Source organism: Chrysochloris asiatica, unplaced genomic scaffold (genome assembly GCF_000296735.1).
Source record: "Chrysochloris asiatica unplaced genomic scaffold, ChrAsi1.0 scaffold00021, whole genome shotgun sequence".
In the NCBI taxonomy this organism is placed as follows: Eukaryota; Metazoa; Chordata; class Mammalia; order Afrosoricida; family Chrysochloridae; genus Chrysochloris; species Chrysochloris asiatica.
In genome coordinates this window covers 15,434,102-15,446,677 of record NW_006408539.1, presented here as the reverse complement: position 1 = coordinate 15,446,677, position 12,576 = coordinate 15,434,102, and the positions used below count along the sequence as shown (strand labels likewise).

The 12,576-nt window shown below is 40.6% G+C and overlaps 1 protein-coding gene across 1 annotated transcript in view; it reads right to left on the bottom strand.

Annotated features, from left to right (window-relative positions):
• KIAA1468 (KIAA1468 ortholog) overlaps positions 1 to 12,576 on the bottom strand; it is a 156,420-nt gene that overhangs the window by 55,552 nt on the left and 88,292 nt on the right. The window contains exons 14-16 of the mRNA XM_006837577.1: positions 7,826 to 7,966; positions 6,656 to 6,820; positions 4,533 to 4,680 (exon numbers count right to left, since the gene is read on the bottom strand). Coding sequence (XP_006837640.1) covers positions 4,533 to 4,680; positions 6,656 to 6,820; positions 7,826 to 7,966 — 454 coding nt within the window. The remainder of the gene's footprint in view (positions 1 to 4,532; positions 4,681 to 6,655; positions 6,821 to 7,825; positions 7,967 to 12,576) is intronic.

Sequence of the window (12,576 nt, the reverse complement as noted above, 5' to 3'; positions counted from 1 at the left end):
AAATCTTTACGGGAGCAGAAAGCCTCATCTTTCTCCTGCGGAACAGCTGGTAGTTTTAAACTGCTGACCTTGAGGTTCACAGCCCGATTCGTAACCACTATGCTACCAGAGACCAAATAAAACAGACTCAGATGAAAATGCAGGAACCCTGAACTTCAGAAGAAAGATTTGAGAATTGGACTGAATGTTTGTTGGAAGAAAAAGCTAAGCAGGGATGGCAAGACAGGGAAACTAACTGGCGAGTAGCTGGTCAGACCCAGCAAAACCATTTTGAATCTTTGTGAGTAGCTTTGGAAGAAGGTGGCCTGGCAGAGCTGAATCACACAGGCCGCTGGGAAAGTACAATTCCTTATTTTTCCCCATACTGCCCTGCTGACCAGAGGTGTGTCTGGTCCCCACCTCATCTACCCCTAGCACAGCCTCCACTCTCCGGGAGCGCGGTACCACATGGTTGGAAGTCAGGCCAATGTGAGGCAGGGGCCTGGAGTGTCTCTTTGGTGAGCCATTTTGGTGCTGGGATTCACGTGGGTCTAGTTTAAGACGTAGAGAACCTGGAGAGCCACAGCCCTACATTTACCCAGTCACCCTGCCTGCCCCCAGCTTCCCTGTGGTAGTCACCGACAATGACACTGGATCCATCCAAGGCCTCTGGGAACTGCTTTTGGACTGAGTGCCCTGAACACAGAACTCCATCCAGGGAAAGGAATTTCCATCACAAGCACTTGGTGAGATCCATGGCTTGTATGTAGGGCCCCCAGAGTTTTCTCCTCTCCAGATCCAATGGTTTTTTTGCTTTTGGGGTTTTTGTCTTTGCTTTGGGGTTTGATTTTTTCCTTTTGTTCTTTCATGGGTTTTGTTTTGCTTACTCTTTCTCCTCCTGCTTCTTCCCTTTCCATTTCCTTGAATAGTACCCTTTCTGGCTCCACTTGTTTTTCCTTATTTCCTTTTGTTTCTCATTTCCCCCATTCATCTTTTCCCGTTTTGAACTTTCTTTACAAATCTCTGCTTGCTTTCTCTTTTCATCTTCCTTCTTTTTGGTCTTTCTAAAGGTTATTTGTATTTCTTCCTTTTATTTTCTCTTCTATGCTTCATTTCCCCACCCCTCTTTTCTCTTCTTAGTTATTATATTCCTTTTTCCCGGCCTCTAACTGTTTTTAGTCCATTTTCTTCCTTTATTACTTTCTCTTTTTATTGTTGGTTACTTGCTTGTTTATTCTGTTTGCTTTCTGGTGGGTGTGAGGTGGGGTACAGAGGGAGGCTCTTCTCTTTCCCACCCAACAGAAGACAGCAACTGTGTCCACACAGCCCAGCCACAACTGTACCTGCAGCTCCAGGCACTGGGCAAGAGCCAATACCAGCTCCTATACCACCTGATCAACAACAAACAGCTGCCAACACCAAGCAAACCCCACTCAAAACTGAGGTACATGAAGAGCAAACGAGAATGGTATACACTTTCATTCTGTGACTATATCCACAGGAGACAGCTGGTGAGAACTTAGGAGCAAACCAACATATAATCATCAATTAAATACAAATATGAAAACACCACAATGTCCCAGAGACAATTTTAGTTTATACAAATCACAGGAGAGAATGGCACAAGCAAATGAACAAGATGAAGATTCAAAAAATGTCTCTGCGGAAGAAAGGTAATGGAACTGAAAAACAATTTAGGTCCCTACAAAGAAAGCAATGAGAACACAGAAATACTGCAAAAGAATTCAGGAAAACGCTACAGAAACAAACAGACAAAAATAAATGCAAATTTAAAATAATATAAAACCTGCAATTACAAATCCAGAAGATAAACACTAAGCTCTGAGAAATGGACAATACATTAAGAGGACAAAAGAGTGATTCAAAGCAACTGAAGTTCAGATTAGTGACCTTGAAGAGCAATCTCTCAATACTAGTATGCTGGACTCCTGATGTGGTGCTGTACGATCCATACTAAACTGTGAACCACAGAGTCGGCAATTCAAACCCACCAGCTGTTCCTTGAAAACCCTATACAGGGTCACTACAAGTCAGAACTGACTCGATGCACTTAACAGCAACAACTAGTATGACAGGATAATAATTCTTTAACTTGATGGAAAAACTAATCACTGACTTTACATGAAAAGGAAAGAAACCCCAGATAAGCAAAGCATTATTTAAAAAAAAAAAAAAAAAAAAAAGAACAAAATAGGAAATATCTCACTTCCCAATCTCAAAACGTACTACACAGCCACAGTAGTCTAACAGCCTGGTATTGGTACAACAAAAGACACACAGATCAATGGAACAGAATTGAGAACCAAGAAGTAAATCCATCCATCTATGGTCAGTTGATCTATGACAAAGGACCAAAATGCATTAAGTGTGGGAAGAGATACTCTTTTCATCAAACGGTGCTGGCAAACTTGGAAATACATTTGCAGAAAAATGAAACAATTTACACCATTTACAAAAATGACCACAATGAGGATTAAAGTCTTAAATGTAAAACCTAGAACTATACAGATCATCAATGAAAATATAGGGACAAACTTAAGAGCTGTACTACATGGCATAAATATACTATCAAACATAACTGAAAACACAAACAGAAGTCAAAACAGATGACTGAAATCTCCTAAAAATTAGACACCAAAAGAACAAAACGAGAACTTACAGACTGGGAAACAGTATTTGGCAATTACATATCAGACAAAGAATTACTCTTCAAAACTTATAAAACACTTCAACAAGACGATGACAAATAATTCAATTAAAAAAATGGGCAGAGGAAATGAATAGACACTTCACCAAAGAAGACACATTCAGGCAGTCAACAAACATGGAGAAATGTTCACGACAACCATTAAAAAGATGCAAATCCAAACAGTGAGATACCATCTTACTCCGGCATTAATAGCAAAGTTCCAAAAAACAAAAAACAAATGCTGGCAAGCATGTGAGATTGGGGACCTCCTATACTGCTGGTGGGTCTGTACAATGATGCAATCACTGTGGAAAACAGCCTGGCACTGTCTTAAAAAGTTGGAAACAGAAATGCTGTATGACCCAGCAATCCCCTACTTAGTATATACATACCTCAAGAAAGGTGACATGACTAAATATATGCCCATGTTCAGTGCAGCACTATTCACAACAGCAAAAAGATGGAGACAGCCTAAAGGCCCATCAACAGAAGAATGGCTAAACAAACTTTGGTACATACACACAATGGAATATTATGCAATGCTGAATTATAATGAAGAATCTGCAAAATACCTTACAACACGGGTGAACCTGGAGGATATTACACTGAGTGAAATCAGTCAATCACAAAAGAGCAAATATTGCAAGCTACCACTGTTGTAAAAAGTTAAAAAAAGATTTTCTTGCTAAATGAAACATTCTATGATAGTTACAGGGTTGGTGGGAGCATGGGAGTGGGATGAAGAAAATAAAGCGAATAGAGGTAAATACTGTTAACTGATGGTGTGTGGAGTGGACTGCAATCATGGTAATGACACAAAGTATATAATTTATTGAATGTGGGGCAGATCATCTGTTCTGTAAACCTTTACTCGATTCACAATAAATATTTTTTTAAAAGACTGCATGGAGCAATCCTACTCTGTCCTATAGGGTCACTATGAGTGGGAAGAACTTAATGGCAGGGTCTGTGGGATGCTCTTGGTGTCATAATTCAGTGTCCATAGGAAGTCAGTAAGAGGCTGGAGAATTTCACGGACATGAAAAAGCTGTAGCGGGATCTCAGGCACAGCATCAGCTTGTCTTCAGTTCTTGTTCTTGGCGGTCAGGTGCAGTGGGGCTGCCTACTGCATGCAGCTGGACAGTGAGATAAGACAATCTTCATCTCCGCTATCAATTTCATGCAATTCTAGGCAAATTCCTTACTTTGGAATATGGAAAACATTCTTTCCCAAGTACACATGATCCAGTCTATCAAACACATAGTGCTGCTGTTGCTTTGAACCACTGAGTCATTTCCAACTCGTGGTGACGCTGCATAGGGTTTCCTAGGATGTAAATCTTTATGGAAGCAGAAAGCCTCATCTTTCTCCCATGCAATGGTGACGGATTCAAACCACTGACCTTGTGATTAGCAGTCCAATGCATATTTAATGAAAGATCAGAGAAGAAGAAAATATAAAGCAAGTGAAAGGTACAAGTCTCATAAACTGGCACTAAGAGCATTGAAGTAAGTATTTTCATTGACTTAGAGCTATTAATGGAAGGACATACTGATTTCAACCCCTGAAAAAAGGACTATTTCAATGGAACCACAGTGACTACAGATTAAAACTGGAAACGAAATATAGCTATTATAATGATAACATTGTATAAGGAAGCTTAGCCATAAAAGACAAAACCACATAGTTTACTTTAGACAGTATGCAATCTGTGACTTCACAATTCCACACATAAAATACATTTTCATAATTATGCTGTCTTAATCTGACTTTTCATAGTTTTAGTCAACAAACAATTGTTTGGAATGCTGAGCCGCTTGCTCCCAGCGTTCAGTTCAATACCTTCTATCTGCGGTACTTCACCATGCAGCTTGGCTTTGCTTGCGAAAGGAGCATTCTGCAGCACCAGTGCAAAGAGAGAAGGGATCAAAGACTGCAAGGCAGAAAGGTACATGTGGAGCTTATGTTCATCCAGCCCGTGCTCTCCTTCCTGAAACACAAGGCGGACAAAGCCCATTTTAGTCTCTTGAAATAATACTGCTAACTTCTATGAGGCTCTTCCTTTTTGTGGCAAAGGATACAGCACTGAAGGACCTGAGAATTGGACTCACAGCTTAATAGCTAATGTCCAAAAATCTTGTCTGAGTTTCTCCAAGTATGTGAAACTGTGAAGAAGCACTAAGGCAGCACAGAAGGAACAGACCCTCCACATGGAAACTTCAAGGGGAACAGCAGTCATTTCCACTTGTATGTAGCATCGTTTACAAGTTGGTCCTTTTTTTTTCTTTTGAGAGGTTCTTATTTATGAAATTTTGTAAATCAAGTTAAGATGCTAATATGAGCCACAGAAATCATAAATGCTCAACTGTTAAATCAACACTGTCTGGTCTACTTCCTCTCTCTATATGTATTTGGCAGCATTCAAAGCACTTTGAACTAATTCACGGCATAGATAAAATATAAGTTTCAAAAGAAAGAGATAGAGAACCAAGAAGAAAAAAGATCAGTACAATACACAGAAACTCAGTATTGATGTGAAAAATCATTAGAGAATCACTAGAGAGGAAGGCATTCATTGCTGTTCCAATCTACTTGAGATGTCATTACTGCATCATCAAATAACTGTGTCGTGATATCACAGATGAGAGTTACGCACTATCAAGTTCTAACTTAATTGCTTTATGAAAGAATTACTGTCTATGCTGAATACTGCAGATACATTTAGCAGTAATGTGGAATTTGCCACAATATGATACAGATCTAGAATACCAAGTATGCAAACACTTTAAAAGGCTGTGTCACCCTCATGACTGGAGGTAAGTTTGAGTCCACTGTTAGCACTACTGTGTTCATTCACGTTATTGAGGGTTTTCCTCATGCTCACTGAGCCTCTACTTTACCAAGCATGATGTCATTTATTGGCCATCTGTCTTTCTTGATGACATGTCCAAAGTGAGTGAGTACAAAGGGATACTTCCATGGAGGTACCTATATTTTTAAAGTGTTCATTTTGAAATTTATGGAACACCCTAATTTTTACATGGAATAAATACATGTGGGTACATATGAGACCATCTATAAAGCAGTTACAATGCTTTACATAAAAGCCTTAAAGAAGCCTTTTAAATTTTGGAGTAGAAAAGGTAAGAGTTGGGGGTCAGAGACTTTTATCAGATCCCAGTTCTGTCATCTGCCAGCAGTAGCTCCTGGGCAGTTACTTATTCACTGTGTCTTAGAATGTAGTGAAAAGGTTCAGGATATTTACATACACAGTCTACTTTAATGCACACAGTAGGAATGAAAGGAATGGTAATGTCTCTGGTAGAGTCCAAAAAGGAACTTTTAGTACAAAAATCAAATCAAGATGTTTCTATCATTTCTTCCATTCCTCTTCAATTTTTAAAGTTGCAAGTAATGAAAAATTAATTTTAAAAAGTGAAGACGTACTTAAATTGGACGCTTAGATATGATTAATGTAACTTTTAAATATATCTTTTATGTATGTTTTACCACAATTATTAAAAAAGAAAGAACTTTCAAGTGAAATAAAAATTGAGGGAATAAAAATATTACAGTGAAATAAACACAGTTAAAGCAATTTTGACATCTTAAAAGAAAGCTTTAGAAAGACATATTTTAGTGATCTCTGTTTTGAGAACTAGAGCGAATAATTTAAACAAAACACTTTGTCAAGGAAGAATCTGACTTTCTGAATAATGTATGAGTTAATTCCATGAGGTGTGAATTCGCTAAGAAACCCACACTGTACTGTCTTCCAAGCTTCACCAAAGTAAACGTTCTCAAATCTCCCTCTGAGTCAAGCCTGACAAAATCGTTAACTGGCAATTTATTACAATGGTCACTTAAGTAGTACTTTCTGACCTTGGCTCCCAACTGTCTTCTACCATAACTTAGAAAAGACCGTCACAACTTCTAAGAATTATGTAAATAAAGGAAAGACCTACCCTGAGAAGTTTTTCCATCTTATTCAGCAGCGTAGGCAACAGATGAGACTGCAGATTCCCAAGTTCTGTGGTCCAGGCAGCATAGGCAGGTAGAAACACTTGATGCGTAGCACTAACTACTCTTTCTGAGGGGTCACCCAGAGCCGAGAGCAACAATTCAAAACCCTGACAAGGGATCAGGCAAAAGGCAAATTTTTAAAAGAATAAATTTTTTCAAAGTTTGCATTTCATAAGGAAATGAACCCTGCTGGTGTGGTGTTTACGTGTCGGGCTACACACTGACAGGTTGGTGTTTGGAACTCACCAGCTGTTTTGGGGAAGACAGACGCAACAGTCTGCTCTGTCAAGATATATAGGCTTGGAAACCCTATGGGGTGGTTTTAGCATGAGTACCCAACTGCCACCTATAAAGTTGCTGGTTCAAACCCACCAACTGCTCCTACGAAATCCTATATAGGGTTGTTATGAGTTGGAAGCGACTCAATAGCACTTAAAAACAACACAGGGTCCCTAAGTCAAACTAGGAGTTTGAATCAACTCAATTGGCAATGAGTTTGGTTTCTCTGGTTTTGTGATTAATAAATACATAATGCAATAAACTTAGGAAATATAGCAAAGCAAGAAAGCAAGCCGTCTATAATCCTACCCTTCCTAGTTTCTTTAAAGAAAATGTTATATACTTTTGATGAGCACACCAAAAAGGAGTCTTAAGGAAGGTATATGTGTTGTATTGTGCAATAGTGATCACTGGTTCATTTCACAAGACCTTCCTCTAATCCGTCTTAGTCAGTAAGCTCAGCTGGAACCTGTTCAGCATCATCCCACACCAGCCTCCACTGACAGACAGTTGGTGGCTGCACACGAGGGGCCCTGACTGGGAAGCCAAACAGAGACCCCTACCTGGAAGATCAGAATTCCAGGGGATCACCCATGTCTCCCACAAACATGGTATGTTTGCTGCCAATTTTCTGGCACATGGCTGTGACAAATACCTTAAATGAATCATAATATTCTTTTCTATGAATTGCAGAACAGAAACCAGGAACCATCTCCAAGTGACTGAAGTTGGCATACTTGCCATCCCGACTATAGATATACGGTATCTAAATCTGAGATTGGGAACAAGCTAATTTTATAATGGGGTAAAAGGGTTTAAGCTGAAAAACATACCTGCTGATATTTGTCTGAATCATCAATGTATCCCATTATGATCCCGAGGCTTTTGATCACAGCTTCCCGTACCAAATCTGCCTTATCTTCCATCAACATCTGCTGCAACATGGAAAGAACCAAGGAGCTTCGAATTTCTTTCTGAAAATAAACAAAAATGTGTTTTAAAATTTATTTACACTACTAGCTTCAAAGTATAGAAAATTATGCTCACAAATTCATAATCCAGATGAAAAAACATTATCATTTTGCCATGTTTGCTTTCTGTCTTGACTTCTCAAAGAAATAAAATCTAACAGACACAGCTAACCCCTCCTTCATTTTCTCTCTAGATGTCACAACATCTACCTTGAGTTTGTATTACTCTCCTGGATTATTTTAATATTTTAATAAATATATACAAATTCCCAGAATTCAGAGTACATACTTGCAGCACGCACATTGGTAAACTAGCAAGGCTATCAGTTTGCTGGAAATGAACAGTAACTCTTCTGTTACTACCTGCTCAACTCGGAGAAAAGGATTCAGGGGTGAGAACAGGAGGTTTGTTCAGATGTGACAAGAGTATTATAAAAGTCACTCTGGCAATCATTTAGCAGAGTAATACTGACCTGCATGTAGGGCACAGAATATATAAAGCATCAGTGTTCCTATTTTTTGAATAAGTGAGAGAGAAACTCCGAACAGGATGAGAAAATATGACAGGAAGCTTGAAAAGCACTTCGCTACTGCTGTGCCTTAATGTCAGTTTCCCCCAGAGTACTGCTAATGAATGTTTGTCAGCCTTACTAATGGCTGAGATAAGAATATAGACTTATCATATATAATTGCATTCCCTTCCTATCCAGTCTGTATGACATGATCAGTTTATATCTTACATACATGAATTAGAACGAAATAGAAACAGAGGTGTTCCTTCTTATCAACATACAGAATGATCCGGCATACCCAGTGAGACCTGACAGTTTTTCTTTCCCATTCAACAAATCATACATTTCATCATCTCAGAGACTGCAACCGCCTTTATCCAACATCATTTATCCCACTTCCTCCCTGTGGTTCTGATTTTCATTCCATGCTCCTTCCCAACCCCTCTGAACTTTGTTCTTAGGTAAATGCTGCCTTTTCTTTATCTTGAATGGCTGACCATTCCACGGTGAGCAAATCTTATAGTGTTGTTGTCCCACCTATATATTTATCTACCACTTGGCTGAAAATTGAGCCTCGAGGTTGAGTTCAGTTCCAGCCCTAACAGGTGATCCAGGGCCATAGTCTTTTTCTGGTCAGGAAGCCTAGTCTTTTTTATGATTTTGTGTTTTGTTCTACATTTTCTCCCATTCTAACCAGGACCTTCTAACGTGAGGCCTTTCAGAACAGTTGGCAGTGGTAGCCGAGCACCACCCAGTCCTTCTGCTCTCAGGGTCAAAGAGACTGATGGTCATGTGTTCCATTAGTCCCCTGGACTCACTGACTGCAAGCCTGCCAATTTTCATTACTCTACTTTAATCCGCACAGGGAGAGAATAACAGATGCACCTAAGATGCTGCTCATGAGATGTTAAGATATCCAGAAGCTATTCACCAAAGTACAATGTTCAACATTGTGGACAGACACTTTTTAAACACCTGGTTTTTGTTCTGACTTTTTAGGAACAAAAATATATGTCACTAGCAATTCTGCATGCATTTAGGTTGCAAATAGGCCATTTCTGTATAAAGCCCCTTATTTATCCTTTTAACGTTAATATATGACCTGATAAAAGAAAGTCCCCCAAGCAATATGACAGAGGTAAAGCAGAACTAGTTGTTCCCAGCTCAGTCAAGGCTGATGAAGTGAAACTGGAACGGATATAAATTTGTAAAATGGGGGTGAATTTGAACAGCAACTGAACAGGAAAAACTATAGGCCAATAACCTGCTAGGAAATGAATCGCCTTTTTAAAAAACCACCTCTGGGACTTCCTGCGCTTCCCTGACCAGGCAGCACAGGTAAGCGGGCTCCGGAGAATATGGAGGAGGTATTGCATAGGGAGGCCCTGGCCTGGTAGACAGACAGCCTTGGGGCAAACATAAAACATTAGGCCTTAACATTATGACCTTGCTTTTTTAAAAAATCAAACTGCTGAGGAGTTACAAGCATTTAGAGCCTCTACCTGCCTGCACTTAGTTCCCACCCCGGGGACTGCCCCGCCCATTGCAGAGCATGAAGCTCAGGGCTTGAGCAGAGCCGTTCAGAGGGCGGACATTTCCGGAGAGCTAGCGGGGCCACAGGAACTAGTGTGATCCATCCTGGGGGCGCCTCATTGCCACGTTGGGCATTGTCAGCGTGGATATAGGGCAAATTGGGGTGCTCACGGCACAGGGAGACAGAGAGAGGCATTGTAGACGTCATCAGACAGGGCTGCGCCATTTGCCTGCCCCCGCCCTCAGTTTTGCCCTCAGCTTTTTCGGCCTAGGCCAGCCCTCTGCCCATTCTCCGAGCCTCAGGCCCACCCATCAAGGCGCAGGCCAGCCTAAGCTGAGATGTCAATAACAAAGCAGTCCTTCTGTGATTCTGTGGGTTAATGTGCCAGACTGCAAAGCCTTTCGAACTGCAAGGAATGTGACTCGAGCTCACTAGCTGCCCCTTGAAAACCCTATACTAGGTCGCTGTGGGTCATGATTAACTCCACAGCTTACCAACAAGGAAAAGAGCTCAGAAGGGGCTGAAAAAGAGTTAGGTTACTAAAGACTTACTTACATTAAGCCACGCTTTTTTCCTCTTTCTTCTGCCCCTCCCCCAACCTGTGTGTGTGTGTGTGTGTGTGTGTGTGTGTGTGTGAGATTAGAGCCTGCCTTATTCAAGAGCACAGGCCAGACCAAATTGAGACACCCTTGAGTAGTTGTTTACCACCAATAACAAAGCAGTTCTGCTGAGGCTGACTGCAAAGCCTTTTGAACTGCAAGGACTGAGGTTCGAGCCCACCAGCTGCCCCTTGGAAACCCTATACTGGATCGCTGTGGGTCACGATTAACTCCATAGCATACCAACAAGGAAAAGAGCTCAGAAGGGACTGAAAGACAGATAGGGCACTAAAGACTTACTTACATTAAACCACGCTTTTTTCCTCTCTTTCTTCTGCACCCCTCTTTTTTTTTTGTGATTAGAGCCTGCCTTATTCAAGAGCACAGGCCAGCCCAAATTGAGACACCCTTGAGTAGTTGTTTACCACCAATAACAAAGCAGTCCTGCTGAGGCTGACTGCAAAACCTTTTGAACTGCAAGGACTGTGGGTAGAGCCCACCAGCAGCCCCTTGGAAACCCTATACTGGGTCGCTGTGGGTCACGATCAACTCCATAGCATATCAACAAGGAAAAGAACTCAGAAGGGGCTGAAAGAGAGGTAGCATTAAAGACTTACTTACATTAAGCTACGCTTTTTTTTCCCTCTCTTTCTTCAGCCCCTCCCCCCCTTTTTTTCTTTTCCCCATCTTTTTTTTATGTTTTGTTGTTGTTGTGTTGCTTTTTTTTTTTGCTTTTGGTTTTGTTTTCTACCCGACTGGTGTTGCTTGGCTGTCACATAGCCTACCTTCTGCAATCGGAGGACTCCACTTTTGTTTTTGATTTCAATTTTGGTTTTGGATTCTACACAACTGGTGTTGTTTGGCCATAACATAGCCTCCCTTCTGCTATTGGAGGACTCTTTGTCCCCCTACATTACACGAAAAGAGTCAGCAACTGCTGCCAAATAGCCAAGCTGCAATAACACTTTATAAAACAAAATCCAGACAAGAACCAATACCAGCTGCCACAAACCAGGGAAACAGGGAACACGTGTAAAAGTTACTCTGAGTTAAGCAGTAAGAGGAGTTAAAAGGGAAGACCACAGCCTGATCAAATCTTCCTGGAGGCAATCAGAAAACATAAAAAATTACCAAAATACATACTTAATTAGTTATTAGGGCCACAGATAAACATTAAACATGTCCAAGAAGCAAAAGCAGATGACCGTATCGACACATGTCCAGAAAAAAAATAAAACATCTGAGACAAGTGAACCAGAAGTAGACCTTCTCTCCATGCTGGAAGGAGGGCAGGCCTTGGAAATACCTGAAAAAGAATTCAGCAAAAATGATTATAAAATGTTTCAAAACACTTTACAATGGAGTTGAGAAAAATAAGTTAGAAGTCAGAAAAGTGCTACAGGAACAATCGAACAAGATAGATGCAGCATTGGTAACAATCCAAAACCTACAGAAAGAGGTCCAAACAATCAACAACAAAATTGCAGAAATAGAAAACTCTCTGAAAGGGCAGAGGAGTAGAATGGATGAAATGGAAGGAAGAATCAGTGAGCTAGAAGACAAGTCTCTCAATACCACTAAGAGAGAAGAACAAACACAAAAAAGGGTAAAAAATTCAGAGGAAGGACTACGATTCATGTTGGACAACATGAAGAGGAATAACCTAAGAATTATTGGCATTCCAGAACAAAATGAGTCACACAAGTCCACAGAGGAAATAGTCGAAGAACTACTGGAAGAAAATTTCTCTAACATCCTCAAGGGCGAAAAGATAGACATACAAGAAGCCCAACGAAGTCCAGGAAGGGTGGAGCCCAAAAGAAAATCACCAAGACATATCATAGTCAAACTCTCCAAACTCAAAGACAAAGACACGCTCCTGAAAGAAGCAAGAGAAAACAGAGGGGTCACATACAAAAGCAAACAAGTCAGACTTAGCTCAGACCTCTCAGCAGGAACCATGCAGGC